Genomic DNA, 27,129 nt, shown 5'->3' on the forward strand with positions numbered 1-27,129 from the left:
TGTAAAACTTCTAATATTATGATTTCAAAGAAGCTTTCTCTGTTTCAGGATAAAAATTCTCACCATAACAATCGGTTAGGGGGCTCTAAAGATGTATCTGTTATAGGGTTGAGGGGCAGCGTAGTTTTACAGTGTTAATTTAGAACTAGAAATAACTATTCATGGTCAATGGTCATATTTGAATATTGAACAAATCCTAGTTTAAGCGAAATTATTTGTCAAGAAAAGGAAAATGCCTTGCTCCGCATGTTTGTAACTTAAAAATGATATAACCGAAAAGTTTGTTCAGACGTATCAAACGTAGAGGAAAGTTTTTTTTAAGTCTGTCTAGCAGAGAAGTTAGTTGCATTACTTCACGCTGTGGTAATAGCGAATTGCAATTGCTTTCGAAACACAGTTCCCTGGTCGTGTACTATGACGAATAGGTGAATGTGAATGACGAAATTAGTTGCATCAATTAGCATTGAAGTGTTGAAATAAAGTGATTGGTTACTTTGGTAAAAACTACAAGCTGGTGCCACAAATTAAGTGATTGCTTGGTTGGTTTAATTTCATTTGAAGCTCGTTCACCACTCGGTGACGCCATTAAGCAAGAACAACGATGAACGAAGCCACCTCGTGGTCGTCCAGGAGAAGACTGATTCCTAATGTAAGTCATTTGAGTTTCCTCATCTACTTTCTTCACAAATGTAGATACAAACGACCTGTTATAGCGTGATGCTGCGAGTTCGCTGTGGTAGTAGAGGTTTGCACTAGCTTTCGGAACACAGTCTCCGAGTCATGTGCTATGACATGTAAATACAAGCAAGGTGTTTGTATCTATATTATACAGTAAGCAACAATCATGGTGCTGAAAGTGAAACTCAGCCTATGTTTCATCTATCCTCTGCACAGCACCAGGAGGCACCAAAGTAATTTTAAAATCTATGTAATAATGTGGCTACAGAGCATAACAGTAATAATGGCTCACATTTTCATCTGGGGGGGGGTAAAATATCATTTCTTTCAAGTTTTAAAACCATAGCTATGCCACTGCGAGGTCGTCAAGTGACATTTGTTTCAAAAAAAGGCTTTGATACTTCCAAGTTGGTTTTAATGCGTCCGAATTTTGTTTTTCAATATTACTCGAAGCAGGTGAACTGACCTGCATAAATACATACAACCATGCATACCTACCCAGTAATTTTTTACATTGATTTAATGTCTGCAGACGTTGAATCAATGTAAAATGTGACTGATTGCTGGCTGGGATGCAACACAATAACTAACATACTAGCTATTGCTGGGGGGCGAGCCAATTGGTCTTTGATCAGTCCCAACGAGACTTTGTCGCATGCTGCTACTGGCCCGGGTTACGTCGGTTCACCTGTGAAAGACGACGCAATAGTTTGAACTCGAAACGTAGTTAAACTAAATTTGAGATGAAAATATTATAAACTGCAAAGTTGTAGGTAGGCCTGTCTTACAAGGTAAAAGTATTGGGTGGTGTTTGTTTGTGCAAAAGTGGTTTTATTCAGCAATTTTAGGATTCAAACAAAGCCTAAAATCGCTCGTTTGTGATCTAGGAAGTTACATTTTGTGAGTTTACTATTTTTAGAGTAAAGTAATTCTGACTTGTAAGTGCAAGGCAGTAAGTTAAACCTTTTTATTTTTTGAAAATTGATAGGATTGTACATCCACTTGATATTAAGGAGATATAGCAACTACGATAGTGATCATTTTATCATTTATCAGTTCTACAAATATTTTCTTGTCCTCCCTCATATGACAAGCAAAGTTTAGAAGTTTGCTTGTGGAAACATTTGTGCACGACGCAAAGGCAATTAAAATAAAATCTTCTACTTTACTGCAATTGTTCAATTGCCTCGAGTAGTGTTCCCTCTAAGAAAATTTTACATCGCGTAAAATATTTTCTTGTGCGCAATATGATTTTAAGGTTGTGTTTGCAGAGTGGCGAATTATGTTTTAAAGTTAAATTTATAGCTTTGCAAGTACGCAAGAATAAAATTTCAGTGCACAAATGATGCAGCACAACTGCGCAATTGCACACATTAGAAGGAACACTGGCCACGAGATCTGGTCAGTTTCATGAAGAATCGTTTCTTGAAATCGGTTTTACAGTAAAATCTTCCCTCAAGCAACTTCGAAACCTTTTTAATTTTGTATCAGTTAATTTCATCAGGTCGCACGTCGTGTGATGAGTTTGTTTTTAAACTTGTAATGACGTCACCCCCAAACAAAAGCACAAAAGAGTTGATCGCAAGTCCGTGGTTTGTTTTCGTGACAAATTGCGGCAAGTGAGCAGGTTGCCAAAGCAAAATTACAACGTCAAAGTGATGTGATTAAACACTAAGTGAACTTGGAATGACTTTATGAAAGCGAGTATCTGGACGTCCATCCATGAGCAGCAGACTTGCTCCAGGCAATCCCACCCACATCGAATATGATGCCTCACGAGCATACATAATACGATACCTCACGAGCATACCAACACAACGTCGCACTCCGTCAATCATTACGTGTCACCCATACACCAAGTTCGATCGTCTTTTTGTGACGTCTTTAAAAGTAAATTCTATCAGAAATGTTGGAGTTTGTATTTTAATCGGGCAGATGATAGTTGTATTTGTGCTCTTCAAAACTTTTAGTATGACATCATAATAAATTTGTTATAATTATGACATAACAACAGATTTCTGATGAAGAACTAGATGAGGATGTTTCTGAGCTGATCAGCTCCTCTCACAAAAGAGATCAATGGGGAAGAAAGTCCGAGTTTCTTCTTTCCATCATTGGATTCTCTATCGACCTCGGAAACTTTTGGAGGTTCCCTTACATTTGCTTCAAGAACGGGGGAGGTGCGTACGTCACTATCGTCATTGTTTGTCATAAACGCTCTAATCATCATCACGTGTTAGATTCATCATCAGCTTTAGCATCATGATCAATATTCATTGTGTTATGAAGCGTCAGTAAGCTTTGATATCGTCATCGCCGTCTTTGTTGACGTCAGCACAGTCATAATCATCGTCAACTACGCAGTTCACCGAACTCATGAGATCAACATAAACTGTGATGCAACAGTGCACTGAGCAAACTTGTAGCCGACCTTTGGTTTTGGTCAGATAGGCCTTAAACTGTTCATTGAAACTGCTTCTGGATATTTGGGGACCAAGAATAGATGTTTCAACATTGCATTGATTCTTAGAGAGCGATGTTCAAGTGAGGGCATCTGTAGCACAAATCCATACAAACCATTCTGATTGTGTGACGCAGAAATTATAGGAAACTGCTCATGATTGAAGTAAAAAAATATTCCCCTAATAGCCACGACAACGATAAAAGATGGAAAAGTACAGCTAAAATGAGACAATGTCATGATATAAACTACGACCACAAATCAGAAGCCAGTAGCAGTAGCAGTGGTATTTGGTATTTGTTAAAAGGCCTCATCCTTATAGCGGGAATTATTAAAGACTTTATAAACGTTGTCATCCTACGGTAGAAATGGGCGAGTAGGAGGATTTGATATAAACCTTGGAGTCGAAATATTCGAATTGCTATCTAGAGAGTAAATATTGTTACTAGGTATGACGTTAGAAAGTGAAGAAAGAAGGCAACAAAGAAACGATTGTTTGCTTTCTGTGATTGTTGATGCAGCTTGCTAATAATTAACCAAATCGCTGCAACCAAAATACGTTCTTTTCACATTGATTCCACGTCTGCAAACAATGCAATGTGAAAAGAATGCAGCCCACTTTGCTGGCGAGGAAGCGCTTACAAATACTCAAATAGTAATGTTGACTGCCAGTGTTGCTGGAAGGATTTACAGTATGTGTCGTGCAAGCCTGCAGGAATCATGGGCTCAATAGCTGCGTAACATTAAACCGCAACCTGGCTGCAGGTAGTGGCGAATTTGTATCACTGTAATTATGAAAATTTAACCAAACCGATTTTTATAGCTGGTTTAGTGTTAACCTTGCGGTACACAGAACGTTTTTCGTGCAGTTCAGCTTTGCTCCCATTCGAGTCCTATGAGTAGCGGAACAATGAGATGTACGAAGCCCATGCCTTGTATGTAGCGTTCGACTTTGTTTGGAGGTATTTGAGGATTATGACCCGTACAGAGTAATGAAACATTTCTTTGTATTGTCTTTCTCAAACACATAAAGTAATGCGATTACAGAGGGACATTCGAGTTTGATGGATCCTTGATGATATAATCTTTTGTGAAGTAAAACTCGTTGTGAAACTGTGAAAGCAAATTGTTTGGCAAAAGCCTTCAAAGCATTACGGTGTTCCATCAAATGAGCATCTAATGTGCTGTGGTGTTACGTTTTATGGAGAATTGTTAATTCTGTTCATGCCAGTCATCGTATAAAAATAGCAGTTCACTTTTGTTTGCAACAACTAAAGCCAAACCCTATCTACGCCTTTGTGTCAACCAGACAAATTTTCCGTCGTCTTTGTAAGCCACGCACGTTGATGAGATGGGTTTGGTGTGTACCTAGGCTGCATAGATTGAAGCAAATGTTTCATGAACAGAAAGTAGGTCAACCCACCCTCACTGGGATATGAAGCTCAACAAGAGAGACGTTGATGTCAGATGATGAATCTTTCAAGCTTAAGTAGAAAAATATTTCTAGAACTTTAAGAAGCAAAGATGAAAGGTGGTAGCCTATATCCACAGAACCACAGATTATTGTAGTCAAATGCTTTTCTGCAAAGATTTAGAAGCCCAAATTGTTGCTTCATAAACACATGGTTGTCAGCAATCTAAAAAAGTTGTAAATAGTTTCCTACGCAGGTATACAGCGGATAGTGCTTGTAAAGATTTTGTGGCCAGCTTAATACAAGCGCACTGTAAACCTAGCTACTAGAAATTGGCTGGATATCACTGAAAATGCATGACTTTTAATCCCATTCAGATTTCCTAGCCACGTTTGGTAAACATGATCAAAAATCACAGTAGACGTTTTTACTAAGATTGGAGGTAGGCTAGGGGGAAAGATGCCAAGGAACATGGGTCGAGACTGTAATGGGCGGTTGTGCGGGATGATACGGGATGATATTCGAAAAGTTTAGAAGTCTTGAAGAAACGCGGCACAAATCTCCACTCCGCATATTGTCTTGTTCACTGCATTAATGAGTTTCAACTACAACCTGAAGTTTGCTACTTGTCTTGCTGTGCCGATTTTTCAAAGCTCTTTTAAAAAAAATTGTATCAAATGACTTTTTCACCAACAATTAATGTACATTGTTTTGATGCATAATGCTGCATTGGCGAAAATTTTTATTTACACTTTACATAAAAACATACGGCACTACGAAAAAATTAAAGCCGTTTTTGGGATCAGACCACCAAAAACATACAGAAACAATACAAAATTGACATAAACCAAAACATTTTGCTTGAGTTTATTGATTGATAAAATCTTCATATTTAAGTTGTAAAAAAGACAGAATTTTGTGCTTTGTTAAACTTACTTGAGTCACTTTTCATATCATCCTAGCAGCATTGGTCGAGTTGATTTGTCACTAGAAGCCTTTCATAAAATTTGTTCTCAAAGTTTTTGGTAATGAGAAAGATTTTATAGATTCTATCTATGGTTTTGTTAGCTTTGTTCTTCCATTGTGATGTTTGCGTTTAAATGTCTACAATCCCAGGCATTCAATAAGTTACCAATTGTTTTGTCAAAAAAATTGTGAAAGGATTTACAAGTTTAAATCTTGTCCAAAGCAATCCTCTCTTCTATCTTTTGGGTGGTTTTGTGTGTAGAATCAGGTCAAATGTTGGTGTGAATGACTTGAAGAGACTAACTCGATCACAGCCACCTTCAAACGTTATAAACTGTCGTGCCGTCGAGTTAGCTCGCTCCGACAGATCGATTGGGTATACGATTTTGTGCAATAAGAAATCTCAAGATCGCCGCTGGTTCGGCTCTCGTAGTAGGCTATGCGCTTGTGCAACGAAATTTTAACGGTTACTCTTCGTTCAGCGATACCTAGTGGATGGAATAATTCACAGACAACAACATTTCTACAAATGGAAACTTCACTCTGTCAAACTCGGTGACCGGGCCTGGATCAGTGATTCAAAGCCTCTACAAGTATGTGAAACTACCAGGATTAAGCTCTGCAAGAAGTACTCTCAGGGCGAAAAAAAGATTCAATCAATCTTGACAGGCCACAGTCGCGTGCTCGGATAGGGCACCGAACTCAGGTCTTATAATCATCAGTCAGAAGCTTTAAGTTTCCAAAGTTAATGGAATGTGAATCAGTGGCAAAGGAAAATAGTTGCATAATCACCGATGGTTGAAGACAAAATGAGTCAAAGAATTACTGCCGATTGTTTATGTAAATTGAGTGAAGAGAAACCATTGTTGCACCGACAACAACCATAATTAATCGCTGCGCGACCGCGATGCTCGGGTGCACAACAATGCGTCCTCTCCACTCAAATTGTAAGCTTCCACTTCTTAGCTTTCTGTCGGCAACAATCCCTCCTCCACTTCTTGCGCTTGATGAGGCGACAGGTCGCATTGTTTGATCCAGCGTGGACGTCGTTATACCAGCATCTGGACTGGAAGCCTCATCTTGCACGGCAAACAGGATTGCCGTATTGGCGGTTTTGACGCCTTTTTTTAATAATTTGAGCATTTGTTAATGCGTTTGGCAGGCCACTTTGGATTTGACTTTTTGATAAATTTTTGGAGCTTTTTAATTTTTTTTTCATCATTGGAAATAGTTTAAAAAACTTTGTTTTATCAATGCGCAGAAGCCTATTTAGAAAACATCAAGTTTGAAATGGCAACTTTTCCCGAATCTTGATGATGCTTTTCACAATATTACATTATGGACTGATTTTGTCAGCAGCATGATTACTACCATAGCCTAAAGGTGTTGCGACCGTGTAATATTTTAATCTAAAAATGTATTAAACAAACAACAAGTTTCTAAAATTTGGCGTTAAAACCGCCAATATGACAATCTTGTTTGCGTGAAGATGAGGCCTAGGGTTTGGCTTCCAATCCAGATGCTATTATAGCGACATCCACGAATCCAGGCACAGCAACTAACAGACTGCGCGACTTTCCCACCAAAAATCATTAAGCAACCAGAACCGTACGGATCCTGCACCAAAACTACTTATCGGACCCTGTAAGCTGCCTGTAAACCTTGAATGAGGAAGCACCATTGATGCGCAATAAACCAGTTCAGTGGCCGAGTGGTTATCGCTTTCCGCTCTTTAGTGTAGCGATCCCAACCTTTTTCTCTCACGGACCGGTTTAAAAATGAAAATGGCCTCGCAGACCGGCCATAGGAAGAACGTAGTGTTGTGGCATGCATGCTACGTATAGGTCTAATGTTTTATAGCGGTTTAAACAAACTTTAAGCAAGATTCGTAAAATAAAATAAACAATGTAAAAGTCGAGGTCGAAAAAGAAAACTAATTTACTGGGAAGGCTACTCCCCAAAAAAGTTTGACTAATAAAACGTTGTTTCGTTCGCTTTTTGAGCACTTTCAGGCCCAATAACAATTTTTTGAGTAAAACGCACTCCTTGTATTTGACCAATATCATCAAATTAAAACTGAATTTCTTTGAACGTTTGAGTGACAAGTTTTGATATAAATTTGAAGCAACTATTTAAAAATATTTTCTTTCACGACCACAGAAGAACTTCAAACATATTAAATATACAACAAACTATTTATCTGTGGAAGGTTTTTAGGCTATGGTATTGTGTGAGCTAAAAGTAAAATTTCGAAGTCTCGTCTGAGGCTCCCCATCTTTTATATGAAGCTTATTGGGTACACGGCGCACTTCACCTCATGCCTGAAATAGCTCAATTTAATTGTTAAGTCGTCAGTGAGCAAAGGTTTTTGTTTTAGAATATTTCATCAGTGTCTTGGGTTTGTAGAGGCCTTTAAAGAATAGTAGGCTACTGGTAAAGGTTTAAGTTCAATACTGGAACCAAAATGTCACCCGCAAGGTTAATGACATGGGATTGAGCGAGCAAAACGGACGATAAAATGTGGTAAATAAATAGAAAAATTACGTGTTTTTTTTCGATTTTGGACTAATTACTCCCTCTTTGGATCCGTTACTGCTTTGATAGATATAGGATAGGTTGTAGGAAATATACATTTGTACGTATTAAGTGCATGATTGCATTATCTTTCATTCTAATCAATTAATTCTTTGGCCTATAGAACATACTTTGAACTAAGCACTCCTGACGGCCATTTTGAACGTATGTTCTCGCGACCTGGTACGGGGCTGCGGCCTGGTGTTTGGGGAGTGGGGACCTTACTCTAGTGCTAGTAAACCAGAGATCGATTCCAGGTCAGGTCACATCCAAGAATTTAAAAACTGTACCGAATGTGATTTTACTTGAATAACGCAGTGAGAATAAGTCGGGTAATAATGTGATGACATCGTAAACTTGATATAAAATTAAAAATGAGTCCTGTCGTTAAAACACCTTAGCTGTTGTGGCTTGTATAGCGAATATAAATAAAAGAATAAAAGTGCAGAAACAATGAGCAAAAATCATAAAAAATCACCATTCATTTCTTAGATGCTTCGTTGCACGTAACTTTTATGCAAATTGATATTCAGATTATATCTTTGGAATTTTTATCGATGAGCGGGTTTAAATGCGAAATATTTCGTGGACCAGCCATTCTTTTCTTTTTAGCCGTTTTGCAGCCTTTGAAGAGAGCATTGTATAAAGATGTTGAAGGTCTTATGCTGGAGGTGCAGAACGTGCTGCCGGAAGGGCAAAAAACAATGTTGTTATTGTTGTTAGCGTATAGTGTTTTTTTTTTAAATATTTTCTTAATCAGTGAGAAGGAAATGTTCGTAGAGTTAAAAGTATTGATATGGTTCAGTATTACGCAAAATGCAAAGTTTTACAATGACGTCATGCTTTAGTAAAAGTTTTACCAGCTACTATAGCCAGATAACTGCAAAAGAGGCGTTGATCCCAACATCCAATTCCGAGCCAAAATCATGTTGTGTGGCCGTGCTTTACTGTAGCTGGATTACGTCAGCATCTATTATGCGCATATTAGACCTTTCAGAGATTGAACTTCTTTAGACCCTTCAGGGAGTTCTTTTTCCGTTTATCAACATGCTGGTTATTTCTTGTTGTAAGTGACACTTTCTTTCGCCTGCACACAATGATGACAAGTAATAAAACCCGTTTCAAACACACTGCTGCTCACACGGAGCAGATATGATAATTTGTTCGGACAAGTGTTTGTAGTTTGCTTAATTGTATAATTAGTTTTTAAAAATTCTTCGCATGTTTATAACTTGTTGGTGTTGAACCAAGTTGTTTTGTGAGCTTTTGTTGTGGTTTGGCCGATCGAATGGCAAAGATTCGTATCAGTGTTTAACATTTTTCCTGCTTCATGGCGGTTAACGATCCGTACGTTTGGAAGCTTGCAGCATCAGTTTTATCTCAGAAATCTTTGCATTTCTAAACGCCAACTTCGTGTTTCAGTCAGTTCTACAACAGTATAAATATTTCTTACAGATACATAGATATTAAAAGTTAAGTTACAAGAGCTCTGCCAAAGTATCAACCACCACTTGGCTCTGTTCTCTCGATCATAGAATCGTAGACTACATCTATTATAGTCAAAACTTTATATTATATTTTTAAAGCACCCTTAGACCCAGTTTCCAGACTGTCAACTGATGAATTAGCTAAAATATGTTGGGATTTTGGGCTTATGTTGTAAAACATGGAAAATCCTCTTACTAAGCAAAATTTAGTGTTTGCCATTTTTCTTCTTTGTGGTAATCCGCATGTGATTGGAACTTGGTGGTTGTCAACAATTTGTCGAACAATTTTAATCCCTTTAAACTTGTCATTTGGAAATATCCGAGAATAGCCTTCGGGCCTTCTTTCTTGTGTGTGGCTTGTTGTATTAAAACCATAACATGAAGCGTTTACGTTGCAACGGGGCCAGGTGTCTTTGATAACAATCAATCGTTGGATCTTATCAGCGATCATTTTTAATTGGTTGATTTTATTTGAGGCGTATGATAATTTGAATACCAAATCACTTCAGATCCCCTCCCTGGCAGAACAAGTTTAGCGTCTCGTTTGGAGAAAATGGAAGAAAAACTTTCAAAGCTATCATTTGGTTTTTCCATCGTTTTTCTTTTGATTTAAATCCAGAAACACTGCAGCAACAAACTAGTTTCTTCCAGTGATAAGATCAAGGAACCTGAGCAGACTCTATAGGAGAAAGGTGATGGCCATATCAATTACCTTCGCTCAGGAAATTCTTGAGCAAAAAAACACTTTTGGTGGGAACTAAAACTAAACGGAATTGGTCTATAGGGGGAAGGCGGGGCAAGTGGTGCAACGGGGCAAGTTGTGCAAGTCCCCGTTTGAAAGGAAATAAAGAGCGTAATGAATCTTTAACGCCATTATTATATTTTACCTATAATGCCTTTGAAGCACGTGAATCGCAGTTATCAGTTTTTTGGGCAGGTTAGGCTTGATCAACGATATAAGGTGTTTAGGTCTTAGGATCTAAATTCGGATGCAAACGAAATTTTGATTTTTTGGATGCACAATAGAACTAGTCAAACTTTAGCAGTAGGGGTCAGTAGACATGTGATGTGGAGTTGCATTTTCGCAGGTAAAACTTTTCGTACATTTGTTAGTTTTCTTGAAATTTTTTGTTCTTTATAAAAGTGTGAATGGGGCAAGTTGTGCAATTGATGACGGGGCAAGTAGTGCAACTGTAATATAGTCGTAATATGTTGCTCAACTTGCCCCTGGCACTAGTGTTGCTCAACTTACCCCATGGTGCTACACAGCTTGCCCACCATGGTGTTGCACAACTTGCCCAGGAAAAATAATCCGGGGCAAGTTGCGCAATCGTTACTTAAACTTGAATACAGTGCAAAATAATAAATAAAACAAACCAGTTTTTGTCTTAAAACTTGGCTTATTAGCATGTTTTTGAAATGTAATACTTGAGTCTTCAAAAAAGTTAGTAAAATAAAAATAAAATAGATTTAAAAAAAAACTACTCAACTTGCCCCGCCTTCCCTATAATTATATGCAAGGGTTATGGCCACCTTCGGTGGGGCCTAGGAAAACTTTTCTTATGTTCTAATTAGCCTACGCCGTAAGATATCCTAAATGTATATAGTACCGGTATTAGTAAGGTATTGTGAAGTGTTCATAGGAATTGTTAATTCATTTTTTTTTTGCATTTTGTTTTTTTAGTCGCAATTTTTACTGCAAAGTTTCCCTTACAATTTTGCAACTTGCAATATAGTTGAAACTTTTTGCTGTAAATAACTTAATATTTGCATCATCTGCTTAAAATATACATAATCATATTGCCAAGCAACTGTGTGCAGTAAAGAGAAAAAACTCCACTAGGTTAGCCTATGCTTGGTAAACTTGTTGTTATACATTCTCATTTTATGGGTGTAGTTTGGAGAAATATATGAAAAGCAAAGGCACATGCCACACTGTTACAATATTGTGGTTGGTTTTAAGTGTACGAGCACAAAATGCAACTTTTGGTAAAAATGAATTTACTTTAGTTTTTCCTGCAACAAAAATTACCTAAATAATTTCCTAATGCAATAAACTGAAATTATGTCCGAGGGTCTTCCAAGCAAAACCATCATGGTAGCGCAATGAACGGAAGATGTTTGAAGGTCTTAAACTATCAAAGGTCTCAATATTGAATGACATCATTTAAAAAACAAAGAACTGTGAATAATAATTATAGTTCATAAAACTATTATAATTATAATTAGGTTATTTCCTGATTAAGACAGAGAGTTTTGTCGATAACAGTTTATATGTTCTGTTATTTAGTAGTTTACCAGGTAATCCTACAATTGCTTGAAGATTTTAATTACTACAATGACTTAATTAAACTTTTTCTTCATATATTTCATCTTGATAAAGATAAATTATAGTCGTTTTGTCGCATTGTAGTAATTTGTTTCCCCAGCCACATTGTGATCTTGCATGAATACATGGCTATAAGCAGTGCATGAATACATGGCTATAAGCATATACTACAAACCCAACTTACCTTGAAGTAAAACTTGACCGCCAGTTGACCTACAGACCCCACATCGAGTCACTCCGTGCCAAGGTTACCTCGCGAAATAACCTCTTGAGAAGCCTAGCAGGAACAGGATGGGGAGCCCGAGCATCAACCTTGCGTACAAGTGCACTAGCCTTGGTCTACAGCTCAGCCGAATATGCCTCAGCTGTGTGGAACCGCAGCAGACACACAAAAAAGATGGATGTGTGCATTAACGACACCTTGCGCATCATCACTGGCTGTCTCCGCCCCACACCTACTGCTTATCTGCCAACTTTGGCTGGCATTGCTCCTGCTCATGTCCGTAGGGAAGAAGCCTCTCACAAACTGGTTCTGCATGCGAGATTCGATCCTTAACACCTTCTCCACAGTCACTCCCAAACAAATGGACCAGTCAGACTTCAACCCCTATCATCAAGGCGCCCATTCCATCGATATGCTACACAACTTGTGGATAAGAACTTCAGCTGCATGGAAAGATGGGCCCAGGAATGGAACGAGCTGCCACATATCCCTCCCCAGTTTTCAGTTATACCAGCACTCTCCATCCCTCCTGGAACAGACCTCTCAAGAAAGGTCACATTGAACAGAAGGGTCACATTGAACAGGATCAGATGTGACGTTGGCTGCACTGGAGCTAATATGTTTAGGTGGGGGTTGCATAATTCGCCGATATGTGTGTGCGGAGCGGTAGAACAAACAATGCAACACATACTCCACGAATGTTCCATCTTACGGCCCCCAAGTGGAATCACTGGTATTCGACAACTGGACCCAACTACCGTATCTTGGCTGCACGAGGAGGCATTGCCAATCTAAGCTACTACAAGTCAAACGAGAGAAGAAGAAGCAGTGTCAAAGCAGCCATTGCTAAACAGCCGATTACGTTACAATCGAAATTTCTGACTTCGGCCTGTCGCATCATGAGACTTTCTTTTTTGTTTTAGTCTTGGATTAAGGCCTGTGGCGTAGCCAGAAAAATATTTTGGGGGGCCAAATATTTGATGAATTGCAGAGAACAACAAAGTGTTTGATTTAAAGCCATCGCCACTTGATGTGCAGTGGAGTATCCTGGTGGGTTGAAGCAATAAAAGTGGTAGGGGATTAGAGCGTGCCGAAGGCACGCGTATTCTAGGGGGATCCTGGGGCATGCTCCCCCGGAAAATTTTTGAAAAATTACACTCAAATAATGGATTATAGCGCTTTCTGAAAACACTTTTAGGGTAATATTTGTATGAAATTTATTAGCAGATAAACAGCTATTAACTTAAGATAGCTCTTACACACGAACGGGCAAAAACTGCGGCTAAAATTAGAGAACACCAAAAACTCAGCTACACAAAAACTCAACAACTACACAAAAACCCAACAGAGTAAGCCATTCTGAAATTGCTTCCACAAATTAGTTCAAAGAAACGTAAATCGCGTAAATTTTGCGCGATTTACGATTTGCAAAATTTATTGATGTCTTTCTGTCCTGTGTATCTAAAACAAGTCCTTGGGGGTGTTAATAGCCAGATGTCTTGGAAAACGATATAAATTTCTACAAACTTTATTATATTTTCAACAAAGGGCTCAACTTCGGAATCCAAACTAGGAAAATTTGGGGGGCCATGGCCCCTTTCGGCCCCCCCCCCCCTGGCTACGCCTATGATTAAGGCCAAGACTCTTGGTATAGGGGAGGAAAGCGGCGATTGCGACAGTTCTTCTGATTGTGTTAATTCGCTCACAGATGTATCTACTCTGTTTAATTCGCTCAAAGTGCGTCTGACAAAGTGTTATCTTGATGTTGGTTGCATTCAAATAAATAATTGAGACAAACAGTTTTATATCTTATGTAACACATGTACTGTATATAAAATCGCTATTTCTTTCGTCACTTTAAAACTAAATAAAAGCTTGTGCTTTGACTAGTTTAAATTTTATAGTTAGACTTATAATCTCAATTATACTATACTGCGGCCCTTGAACAAATTCAAATTCTGAATGCGGCCCTCGAGATAAAAAGTTTGCCCACCCCTGATTTATCTTATGGATTTTTGAATAATGTCATTCAATCCAATTAATTGGTTGTCTACTAATTGTATCTGTCTGTGACGTTCTAAAATAACTCCTGAACCTTTAGAATTACCATGGCAACTAATTGCATATCCTTGAAGGTCTTAAACTCGTAAGGTTTGTTTAAACCGCTTATTCAAGTAGAATATTGGTAGCATGGGGAAAACAATAGAACTGACGACGGGAAAGCCTTCAAGCAGAATTTCAACAGAACTGGAACAAAATGGGAACAATTACTTCGATAAGAGTGAAGAAGCTAAAGCTTTTCTACAATCAAAGCTTTGTGAGGTCACAGACATCAACTCTATGAGCGAACACAGTGATGAGGAAGAAGATAAAAGGGAAGGCTGGGGCCATAAGTTTGAGTTCCTGTTGGCCGTTATTGGATTCGCGGTTGACCTTGGTAATGTTTGGCGGTTTCCGTACGTATGCTTCAAAAACGGAGGAGGTAAACACTTGCGTAGATTGATAAGTCATTCTTTACTCATTGTTACACAACAAACATACAATCAATCAATCAATCATTTTATTAAATAAATTTTATAAACAACTAAGAAACAGCTGCGAGTAGTCAGAAATACGCCATGAAAGTTTGTGTAAAATTGCAGTGTACTTGAAAACAGTGTTGCCAGACAAAAAGTCCTCATCAATTTGAAAAAAATTAAGGCCGGTGGGGAAAAATGCTTTTGGGAAGATTTGGTAGTTTGTGTGATGCAAGAACGATCAAAAAATCTTGTCTCCAAAACTGAAAGAGGCAACTGAAAATATGGGATTAAGAAAGTTTTAAAGCATTGTTAGCAAAATTAAGTTTTTGGCGTTTGGCAGCACTGTTTGAAACTTGAAAACAACCGCTTTGAAACGACCGCCTTCAATTATTAAACTACAAAGGTTCGATGAAAAAGTCTGTACAGTGTACACTGTACAGGATTGATTTGTAGATTTTACACCGATCATAAGTTCAATTTTTTTGTTGGTTTTCGTTTTACGAAATAATGATGTTTGAAGTTGGATTGCCTATCTTGGCTATCGCTTGTGGTTTGAGTTTAGTTGCGAAAATGCATTGGAAAAAAATTATTTTGTTTGCTCCTGTTGTCGATTATCATCATCATCATCATTATGTTCCTGTCTTGTGGAGATTGGAGGCAATTGTTGAGAATTGGATGACATGCCCCATTGTTCACGATCATGAGCCCTTTGTACCCCACTTTCATTATTTAATTTTGTCCATTTAGAGATGTTTGTTATCCAAATCATTCTTGGTCTGCCTTTGTTTTCCTTTTCTAATGATCTTCTCCTTCTACTAATGATCTTTGCAATGAATTTTGTGTTTGAAAGAGTTCAATTTTCTTTTGTTTGCAACAGATCTTTGTTTAAGTTCAATTGAAGTAAATTCGTCATCATTAGTAAACTTCTACAACTATAAATGTTTAACTTAATTCATTTTAAAACATTTTTTATTTTAATTTGGTGTCGATAGCAGTTTTTTTGTTTTGTTTTTTTGCTTTTGACGATTACTTTTGGTGAAACACATGGCAGTTTTCCGTGGAATACTGTTTAAGAATCTCTGTTCAGATATGTTCAGTTCAGATATGAGCTTTCATCGTATAATCTATTTTTCAGGAGCATTCCTTATTCCATATTTCCTCATGGTGATATTTGGAGGGATCCCCTTGTTTTACATGGAGCTGATTCTTGGGCAGTTTCACAGAACTGGATGCGTGTCAATTTGGAAAAAGTTATGTCCAATTTTCAAAGGTAGGAAATTGGTCATGGTAATTCTTATGTCATTTTTACGTAAAATAAGTCTATAGACAGTTTAAAAGTCATAAAAACTTATTTGCTTATGGTCCTTGTGAGACGGCAAGTCTTATTCCAGCACCATCCTATTCTTGGAACTTTTGATAAACCTCAACTTCAGGCGGTGTACTTAATACAACAACGTTGATTGATGTTTGATAATGGCCTTCAGCGATGAAGATCACTGTTTCTATACATATAATTAAACTGAGCTTGATATCTTTCAAGTTATTTCTCACTAATATTGAAAAATTCAGTGTTGGTCCGTTGGTTCAGGTTTACGTGGATCCTTTGGTGTCTAAAGCAGTGATTCTCAACATTTTTGTCATGGCAGACCCCCTTATGATGCCTTCGAAGCGGACGCGGACCCCTAAAAACAATTTTATCTGAAAGTTTGATACATCTTGTTTCCTAAGTGAATCAATTGTTTCATAAGTTTGGAAGCGACACACTCAGAAGAATTTGCTAAACTCGCGACGCACTTATAACGATTGATGACATTGACGAAGTTATGTTATAAGCTTTATGTTGGCACACATCATCAAAAATGAGTTATCTATATGCTGATTATTATTTAATGCTTTTCTATAAATTTTATCAAAAATTAACAGCATTTTCCGACCGTTACAAAGAATTTCTCCATTTGCAATCAATATTGAATATTGATTTGTTGTAATCACAGTCATGACAAAACTGTGAGTGGTGATAGACTGCTGACTAACGTTTGCATTTCCAAGTAAATCATTGATGAACAATCTGCTGTCTCAAAAGAATTAAGTTGAACATAGCCAACATCTTGGTAACCTTAAAGATTTAACTTATTTATATGCTTTTTTTAGTTAGGAAACCGAACCTTTGTACAATGTTCTTTGAAATATCAAACGATGCACCATTGTGTTGGACGTAGCCCATATAGATTGGAAATTACTGTAATACACAAATCAAGCTACCAATTTTTAAATTTCGTAATTTATCGATCATGCTGCAAATTTGGAAACTTTCACGAACCCCCTGAAATTGCTTCGAGGACCCCTTGAGGTCCGCGAACCCTGTTTTAAAGTATTCTATCAGTATTGGAGAAAAAATACTTGAGAAAGATATCAACATCCTTAACAGATATTTAAACAAATGATACCATAAAAAGTGATAACTGTTTTGGAAGTGTTCGCTGGTGCCATTCCAAAAACAGTTACCGCTTTATTTCACGTCGCGATCCCTATCAGCATGCAACACAGTATAGTAGCTGCAAATTACATTGAAACTTCTAAAGATGCTTTAAGTTTGAAGACTCGATAGAAGAAGATTTCATCTTGACAACAACAAATTTAATCTTTCACTAAACGCAAACAATAATAATCTATTCCAACAAGTTTTAAGTATTTATCAAATGCTTTTTGATGTTTGAATAATGCGATCTCGCATGAATTGACTAACATCAGTCAGTCGAAAGCACAGGTTCAAAGAAATCTTTTCAAGAATGCTGTAGGTACTGGTATGGCAAGTTTAGCTGCTGACTTGCTGTTTTAATTTACAAAGGATTTCTACGATAATATGCTGAAATTTGTTTGTGGTTTCAAAATGAAATCACGCATCAAAACAGCATGTTCAATCCGACAGAATGACAGATACAAATATTATGAGACAGTTAATTTGCATGCATCGACTAAGATCTTGTCGGTTGCTCAACACCATTGAAAACACTGACATTATAAAAAAATAATTCCGAGCATACGGATGCTGGAGCTGACAGGAGTCCAGCTTTTTAGGTTAAGTGGGGAAATATTTAATTAGATTTTTATCATTTAATAAGGGACGAGTGATTTCTCAACTAACAGGTGAGATCAAAAATACCTGGTTTGATTTCTGTGGATTAAATGGAATCGAAGTTTTCGGCTTGAATATTTCTGTGAATTTTATTAAAAGCTATGATGTAATTGCCAGTAAAATGCGCAATAACACCGTTTGTTTCCGGTGACGAAAATAAGTTGGAGGGATGGAAAAGCAAGGAAGTGAGTATTTGTGCCTACTTTGCACTAGAGCGCGTATTATTTAACTATCTTGTCAAGATATAGTCCAAACATGTGCCATCGCTCACTCAGTCAACGTGGAATATTACGAGTGCTTGGATAGTCCAGGCAGTAAAATTGTTCATAAACCACCCTCCCGGGGGCCGATGGACCTAGTTTCATGAACGTACAACAAATTGTTGACTTGATTTATTTCTTTCTATAGGAGTTGGTTACAGCATTTGCCTGATAGCGCTCTACGTGTCCAGTTACTACAACACAGTGATCGCTTGGGCTTTCTTCTATTTCTTCAATTCCTTCACCTCTCAACTCCCATGGTCTTATTGCGACCCGGCTTGGGCCAATGAGAAGTGCCTGGACCAGATCAATGCCACCGCCCACAATCGAACCTTCAGCAATGAGTCACAATCTCCTGCTCACCAATATTTCGAGTAAGCGCGCCACAAACAGGGCTGCCATTTTCATGTGAAATAACTCTTGAATATCGGAGTATGATGCTCACAAAGCTTATAGTTTTGTTGTGACGGAATAGGTGAAGCATAATTGACGCATAATAATTCTTTCATTATTAGACGGTACGTTCTCGAATTGAACGAGTCATCAGGGATCGGCGATCTTGGAGTCCCGCGGTGGCCCATTGTTCTCTGTCTCCTCCTTGTTTACGTCATTCTCTACTTTATATTGTGGAAGGGAGTGCGTTCCTCGGGGAAGGTGGGTTTGTCTTTGTGACGCCACAAGCGGACACGCCCCCTTCAGCATGAGCAGCATACTTATGGAAAGAAGAAAAATCTTTTGTCTTGAATTCATTGAACTAATTCTATAGTATGAAAATTTTCAACTAAAGTCAATAAAGTGATTTGAGAAGTGAAGACCTTTGTCCATATAGGGGATGCATGAATAGCTAAAGTAACTAACATTTTTGTTTCTGACAGACTCATGCAAAGTCGCGCATTTTACACGCTCTCTAATGTAGTTGTGTGTCTATGAGTGTACATGTGTGCGTGTGTGTGTGTGTGTGTGTGTGTGTGTGTGTGTGTGTGTGTGTGTGTGTGTGTGTGTGTGTGTGTGTGTGTGTGTGTGTGTGTTAAAGTGACAGTTTGTTGTAAACGTTTGGAGCGCGAGGGTTTGTTTGCAAAAGTACTTCAATTTTCATTCGAACTTGCATTTTGTTATTTTTTTCCAGGTTGTATGGTTCACCGCCATCTTCCCTTATGTTGTCTTGATCATCCTGCTCATCAAAGGGGCAACTCTCCCAGGAGCTGGGATGGGGATCGAGTACTACCTCAAGCCAAGGTGGCATTTGCTCACCCAACCACGAGTGTGGTTAGAAGCTGCCTCCCAGGTAGGCTAGCGAAAAAAAAAACTATATGGATTTATCTTTTGAAAGAGATTGAACTATTTTCAAGATTGAATCTTTATCCTGGGACTAAAATGGCTTGAACCACTACCCAGCTCCGGTCAACGAGTTTGACAAAGTGAAGTTTCGATTGTTGAAGTGTTGTCGGTAAATTATTTCATCGACTACTAGCCGCTGAATGGAGAGTTGTCCTTGAAATGCCTTGCTCAAGCGCACACCCTGAAAATCGAACCAGCGCTGCTTGGTTTTGAAAATTTTGAAGAAGATTCTAAAGACGTTGAGGTATTTTCGCTCTCCAGTCATGTGGTGCTGGTTCGACTCCTGCATTAGATTGGTTGTTGAAAACACTGTTCATCTCAACCCAAGGTAAAAAAATTGTATTTCTGGTGTGAATGGTAAAAGAAAACACGCGCCATGTTGATGCGACGTTTTTGTATGCTGAAGACAGTTTTGTACGGTGCTTACCCAGACAACAAAATCCGCCATTTTTACATTGATTCAACGTCTGTAGACGCCATTGCTTCAACGTCTGCAGACGTTGCAGCAATGCAAAAATGACGGATTTTGCTGCCTGGCTATCGGTACGAATCTCGTCTTACGCTCAACAAAGGTACATGCGACTTACTCTGGCTATTGGATTCACATATTTGCTTGTGTCTTTAGGTTTTCTTTTCGTTGGGCCCTGGATTCGGAACATTGATAGCCCTAGCTAGCTACAACAAGTTTGACCATAACTGCTACAGGTAGTGGTTGCAACAATGTTGACTGGGGGATCCAGGAGGTACTTTTGGACAAGTGCCCTGGAGAATTTTAAGAGCTTATGACCTTTTCAAAGGGCATGAAAACTTGAAAAACCTACCGCGTATTCTTTGGATATGGAGCGCTTTTCATAGAAGTGTCTTAGTTTGAGGCTAAGACGATTTAATTGGTATCGGCCCAAATTATCCTCTCAACTGCCCTGAGTGGTTAGGCTTATTCGGGTCGCTCTTTTATGAATTTGTTATTGTGTTTTCGTTATTGTTGTTTATCTTCGTGAATTTGTTATTGTTGATCATAGAGACGCATTGATCACAAGCGCGATCAATTGTTTCACGAGCTTCATGGCCGGCTTCGTCGTCTTCTCGGTGCTGGGCTACATGGCTCACCTCCTCAACACCCCCAACATTGAAGACGTTACAACGCCAGGTAGGTAACGCACCAGAAATGTAGGTAGCGCACCAGAAATGTAGGTAACGCACCACGAATGTGGTTTAACCAAAACCACATGGAACCGAAGTTTAAACGAATCACCGAAACACTACTGGTTTGAAATGCAATAAATCTAAAGCATAAAGTCCGCTTCGTTAGCTCAGTGGTTACGATAACAACGTATAATAACGATATAATAACGATATAATAACGATATAATAACGATATAATAACGATATAATAACGATATAATAACAATATAATAAAGATATAATAACGATATAATAACGTATAATACGATAATAACGTCTGCAGACGTTGAATCAATGTAAAAAAGAATTGATTTGCTGCCTAGGATGTAACGTAACGTTGTTGAAGGATATTATTGTGAAGCCAGTGGTATAGCCTGCCAGAGAGGCTATAGCTCCCTGGGGCTATAGGCCTACCTGCTGTGAAGGGGCAGTAATTTTTATGTCTTGTTCAAATCAGCAAAGCATCATGACTCGCAAAACGGAGCTGTCATTTTATTAAGGTTAGGGATTGTTTAATTATTATGGCTTGTTTGTGTGGTGTGCCAAACCGTCGCATAGGTTGGCGATGTCATTTGGGAAGGTGACGTCATGTTTGACGTCATATGAAGTATTCAAGTTAAACATTTATTTTCAGGTGTCGGGCTACTCTTTGTCGTGTATGGACAGGCCCTGACGACCTTCAACTTCGGGGCGGTCCTGTCTGTGCTCTTCTTCTTAATGATCATCACTTTGGGTCTGGACAGCTCGGTGAGTCACCTCAGACGCGTGGTCACGATTTGTCTGTGACGTATAATGGACGTCGCAGGATAAGTTGTTGACGGTGATACAATAAAGCTTTTTGTTGTTTCTACCTGGTGGAGGTAGACTGCTGGTTGCTTTATCTTTGTGAGTCTTGGAATGCATAATGCAACCGCTTTGTGTGGGACTCGAACATGCAATCTTGGTGTTGCATGGTGATAAAGAGTATGACGTCTTGTGGGTTGCTATGAGGCTCATTAGGTTTTAACGATATTAATAAACAATTTCTTGTTGACAGTTCGGCGGGTTGGAGGCTGTCATCACTGGGCTATCCGATGAATTCCCGGAAAAAATTGGAAAACATCGGGAAAAGTTTGTCTTGGGATTTCTAGTGGTCAGTTTCCTTTTTGCTATTTCCACTACGACGCAAGGGGGCGTCTATTTGCTTACACTGCTCGAAACCTACGCCACAGGGGTGGCTATTATGACAGTGGTGTTGATAGAAGCGATCTCTGTGAGCTGGTTTTATGGTAAGTATCATTTAGGATGGCAATTGTCTAGTCACTAGTAAACTGTATGGTTGTTTAGTTGTTTCCCTGTCAGTATGAGAACGCGCAGTGTATGTAACTTACAACTTGTATGTTTCAAACAATGTGGGCTTCTATGTTCATGTCTTTGACAAATAAACCATTGATTGCTTGATACCCAGTCTGGCCAATGGTGACGTCACAAAAGCAAAATCACGTTGAGCGCTTCTGGTGTTGTGACGAAATTAACGACTAGAGTCTTAGATTTTATTGCATCATCAATGACATGACGACATCTTTTTGAAACTGAACCATTTATTGGGAGTCTTTATCCGAACGTGCTTTCAATGGAGGATTGTAAGAAAATAAAATTTGTGTCCGGTTTGATGACAAGCTTGGTTTAGATCTGTCCCTGTAATAATATTTCTCGCACAGGAGTTGAAAGATTATGCCAAGATGTCAAAGATATGTTGGGATTCAGCCCAGGATTGTATTGGAGAATATGTTGGAAATATGTGAGCCCCATCTTCTTAACAGTGAGTTCACGCGGCACTACTGTACTTGATGATTTTATCTTTGTTGATTCCAGCTCAAGTTTAAGTGAATAATTTATACAAAATGATTCAGTTTATTTGCAAGTTTGCATGTGAGGCTACATCCACGACACCAAATCAGTCGTTTCAACGTCTGATGCAACGTTTGCAGACGTTGAATCAATGCAAAAAACGACTGATTTGGTGTTTGAAATATTCTTATTTTGTCTTCCAAGCAAATTATGCTTTATCAGCTTACCACTCAGTGGCGGATGCAGGGGAGGGCGATCGCTCTTCCAAAAACACAAAAAAAAAACTTTACTCATGGTATAATTGCAAAGTCGAATTAATGTAGATCATTGTGTTTGGTTGGAATCGCTTCCCTTAATAAAAATTGCCTTCCCTTAAATTTAGGTATATATATTTTAAAAACATCTTTTTTCGCCCCTGCCCCCTTCTATCTCAAAATTACTTTACGGAACTATACTTGCAACGACGCAAAAATCGCCCACATCGTGTTTACTTCACTTTTTGTTTTTAGCCTTCAAAGGTCAATTATTGTTTGCTACTTTACTCTTCTTCGCCACTCCAAGGGTCGAGGGGCTTTGCCTTTTACCACCCTTGAGCAGTGATGGTGACTCGGTCTAGATGTTTGGGCAGGTGTTGAGCAGCCACTGAATTGATTCGTCATTCAGTTCGCGCAGACCATGCACACCATTTGGCGCATGGTAAATGATGCAGTTTCAGATGGTGTGGTATGCAATTTATTGACACCCGCCAACAAGACAGCTGTTAACAGATTTTCTAGGTCAGGGTTTTCCGTGAAACATAATACGTAAAATTGTTACAGACTTGTTTGGAGATCATCAGCAAGTACTGTCAACTTACCTATTATTAGTTACCTGCCTTACCTACGTAACTATACGAACAAAAACTAGCAATAACAATTGAACATGGTTTTGGCTGAGAGTAGGCAAACAGATGATAATAACAATTCGTTTAATACTCAGTAGCGTTGACACTAGGCTACAAGGGAGTTCAAAGGCACTTTTGGACCCGGCCAGGGCCCGGAAGATGCTAGGGGCCTGTAGCTGTAATCTTTTCAAAGGACCGGAGAACTTGAAGAGACCACGTCTCATGCTTTGAATGTGGTGCATTTTTCATAGACGTGTGTTGATTTGGGACCTTAGGATGTCATTGGTACCGGGACAAATTGGTACTGGCCCAAATTGGTAGGCTACTGGCCTAAATTGGTACTGGCTCAAATTGGTACTGGCCCAAATTGGTAGTGGCTCATATTGGTACTGGCTCAAATTGGTACTGGCTCATATTGGTACTGGCTCATATTGGTACTGGCTCAAATTGGTACTGGCTCAAATTGGTACCGGGTCAAATGATCTTTTCAACGGCTCTGTTCATACAGCATTGTATCCATCACATTATTGTGTTCCTCTCAGCTCTTTACAAAGTAGTTAGTCTCATCATTTAATTGTTCTTATTTTAGTCCATCATCATAATGGGAATCGCGACCACATCCAGCCTGGAGTATGGTGACGTTACGTTTCCTGATTGGTCCACTGCAGTGGGATGGCTGATAACCTGTTCGTCCATATCAATGATTCCCGCCTACGCCATCTACTGGTACTTTCACGTGGTGAAACCGTCCCACCAGGTGAGGTTTGATTAACTGTGTCGGTTGCATCTGATGGAAAAACCTAGAACATCACACAACTAAGGCGAAAGGAAAAATTGAATTGAGTCCTGTCTTTGTCATGAGTTACCAAGGGGGGGGGGGACTTATATACCAGTCCCAGGTATACAAGCCCCCCCCCACCCCCTTGGTAACTCATGACAAAGACAGGACTCAACTCAATTTTCTCTTTTGCCTTAGTTGTGTGATGTTCTAGCCATTACCACATCTGATCTGGCGATTCCAAAAAAAGTCTGAACCCGTTTAATGAAAACAAACAAAAACAATGTAATGGCGGCAACCGGGAGAGTTAGGAAAACGAACTCTCCTGGAAATATAATCCAGAAACTGAGGTTTTTCTTTGGAATATGTTTGATCAAACATCCAGCGATCGGCACCAGTTATTGGATTGCACCATAATAACTAAAAGTTAGCTCAGTGGTGACGCACCCGGCTCAAAATCACTCGACGCTGGTTCGAATCTCGGGGTGACTCTCGCTGGTTCGACTCTCGGTGGAAACTACCTGGAATAACCTATCAAGGCTTTGTCAGTCCAAGGATAAAGATTCAAAACCAACCAAGTGTGGGCTTTGAACCGCCAATCTCAAAAGCTGGTTCTGCGCCAGTGATGGAAAGTTTCTATACGATTGGTGAGAATAGAATTTTACGAAAAATTTACTCTAAAAATGAACTCTGCCCATTAATTATTTTGTGATTGTGTTAATTTTTATTTTAGGGATGTCTTGTTTTAATGCAACCAGAAGAGGGCAGTAAAGGGCCAGCAAGAGTGTCATTGGCGATGACAATCGTGTCTGATATCTCAACAAACGTTATGTAGCTCCATGACTTTCAAGGAGAAAGTATTTCAGTCGTCACAAAAGTGTCACGGGAGAGAGGAGCTCAATCCCACAGGACAACCACTGCAGGTCTTGGAATGGATCGTATTTTATTCTATGTTGAAAATGGGACTATTTCCCCCATACTATTTTATCAAATCTTGCAGTTTCTGCTAGAAGCCATGTGTCAACTCGCTCTTCTAGCTGCTGACGTCACTACGTTGATAATTTACAGGGCTTTTGTGTGTAATATTTTTTATTTTCTGTCCGTTGCACTTTCATGACAACAAAATTCTCAGTGTATGTAACAACTTGAAAAGCTTAACTTACTTAACTTTGAAGCACCTTGATACCTCCTACTGGGCACTTTTTGTACTATATTTCGCTGCTAGGTAGCGCACTTCCACAATGCACGCTAGCATGTGGCTTGCTGCCATCCCCTAAGTTTCCGTTTCATATTTGTAGGCTACAGTAGGTGACTGGGAGAACATAATATCTGTCTCAATGTTCAAACAATTCTCCGACCCTAAAGCGGTAGCTTTGTGGTGTGGCATAGGACTGTAAGTCCTGCATCGTCATCGAACAAGAGAAGTTGGTTTGTTGAGCCATGGCCGCTACCCTTCCACCACTGCGGGGAATACCTACCAACTGGCTTCAGAGTAGACCAGGCCCGTAGTTGCCGGGGGGGGCTTGGGGGGCAATGCCCCCCCCAAGCTCAAAGCTTTTAGTTATTTCTTTGTAGAAACATAAGCATTTTAAAACGCATGTCTGACAATCTGCTGCGTTTGGGACGCATAATGTCCTTTCCAAGCGAAAACATGCGTTCCACAGCCGCGCTGGATGGTATTGGTGTGTTGTATTTCAAAAACATGCCTTGAAAACGTTTACTCTGAAAGGTATCACTATTCTAAGCGTGCTGTGATGGTTTAGCATATATAGCCTAAATCTTTTAGTGAGGTCCACTGCACCAACATTGCTCTTTTCAGGGGCACAGAGCTTTTGAAATAAAGTATCTTCAACCTCCGTGATGACATTCATTAACTTTTCGCTTTCTCTCTCTGATCCGTCGTGCTCGATACTAATCCCTCGTGCTCTTTGTTTCAAAGTTCTAAAAATCCACATTTTCAACTGCTTAAAGTTTTTATTTTTTGTCCTGAAAACACCAGGAATGGCATTTTAGAGCATATAAACGTGCAAAATTTTCTGGGGGGGCATGCCCCCAGACCCCCATAGGAGGCTCGCGCCTTCGGCGCTTGTCCGTTCCTGTCACTTTATGACGTCATATTTAACATCACTATTTACAGCACCCCCATGACCAAAAGTCACATAGCCTTTTACTTCGCAACAGCTTTTAAGCTCCCCCCCCCCAAGCTAAAATGTATAACTACGGGCCTGGAGTAGACTATTCTATGTTTTCGTTACCATGAAGCTGCGTTGCATTTAGGGAACACACAAACTAATAGGTTTCAACCAAAAGCTCCTTTAGATAAAAAAAAAAGAACTTAAACAGTTTATTGTTTCAAACCGACAACCAGAAGAATTTTTTGGGTTTTATTCTCGCAACCGAATAAACTGTAAATTGTTGAATGTGATGGATTTGGAAATGTTTAAGTCGAACTTCTTCGCAGCTTGGCAGGAAGCGGATGGAACAACCTACACTAATAGATTATTCCTGGTAGTTTCGCATTCTTGTAGAGGCTTTTGACGCAGAGCTGGTTACCGAGATTGACAAGAGTGAAGTTTCCGATTGTTGAAGTCTTGTTGCCAGGGAACTATTCCATCCATTAGATGCCGCTGAATGGAGAGCAGTTTTTAGAATGCGTTGCTTAAGTGCACGCTCAGTCGAACCAGCGCCACTTGATCTTGAAGCTTCTTCGTTCATGAAGTCACGCGCTAACCAACAGAGCTACTGGGGCGGATGAGGTGGCATACCAAGTTGTCAATGATTGTTCCGTAAACAAACAATGGCGAGCTCCATTGTCGTTCAGCTGACCAAGCGCAAAATGAAACAAATCACAAACCGCAATTGCAATTCGCAAATCGAAATCCTGAGTTGTCAGTCTGATGGTAAAATTGAGATGTAGCATTAGGCTACTTAGCCTACATTTGTTATAAGTCACAGGTGAAACGATTATACAACTCAGGGGTGTGCAAACCGTGGGCCGTGAGCTTAAACTTTTTGACCCGTAGTTTAAAAAGTCTCATTTATACCTAAATATCATGGTCGACCAGATGTTGTC

The 27,129-nt window shown here is 39.2% G+C and overlaps 1 protein-coding gene across 1 annotated transcript; it reads left to right on the forward strand.

Annotated features, from left to right (window-relative positions):
• Window positions 1–14,272: 14,272 nt before the first annotated feature.
• LOC145774301 (sodium-dependent serotonin transporter-like) lies at window positions 14,273–26,476 on the forward strand. Its single transcript, XM_082585511.1, has 12 exons — window positions 14,273–14,612; window positions 15,785–15,919; window positions 18,194–18,419; window positions 18,561–18,699; window positions 19,172–19,330; window positions 20,009–20,088; window positions 20,403–20,530; window positions 21,200–21,312; window positions 21,602–21,833; window positions 22,266–22,366; window positions 23,868–24,035; window positions 24,790–26,476. The coding sequence occupies exons 1-12, from the start codon at window positions 14,321–14,323 to the stop codon at window positions 24,889–24,891; spliced, it is 1,875 nt and encodes a 624-aa protein (XP_082441637.1). The 5' UTR covers window positions 14,273–14,320; the 3' UTR covers window positions 24,892–26,476.
• The last annotated feature ends 653 nt before the right edge of the window (window positions 26,477–27,129 follow it).

This window comes from Aplidium turbinatum, chromosome 7 (genome assembly GCF_918807975.1).
Source record: "Aplidium turbinatum chromosome 7, kaAplTurb1.1, whole genome shotgun sequence".
NCBI classification, from domain to species: Eukaryota; Metazoa; Chordata; class Ascidiacea; order Aplousobranchia; family Polyclinidae; genus Aplidium; species Aplidium turbinatum.

Excerpts from the sequence above, each read along its gene's own strand:
- LOC145774301 (XM_082585511.1), top strand. The coding sequence starts at position 14,321 with ATGGGGAAAACAATAGAACTGACGACGGGAAAGCCTTCAAGCAGAATT. Across the intron at positions 14,613-15,784 it reads ATGCTTCAAAAACGGAGGAG|GAGCATTCCTTATTCCATAT; the intron begins GTAAACACTTGC and ends TCTATTTTTCAG. Across the intron at positions 21,313-21,601 it reads CTTTGGGTCTGGACAGCTCG|TTCGGCGGGTTGGAGGCTGT; the intron begins GTGAGTCACCTC and ends TCTTGTTGACAG.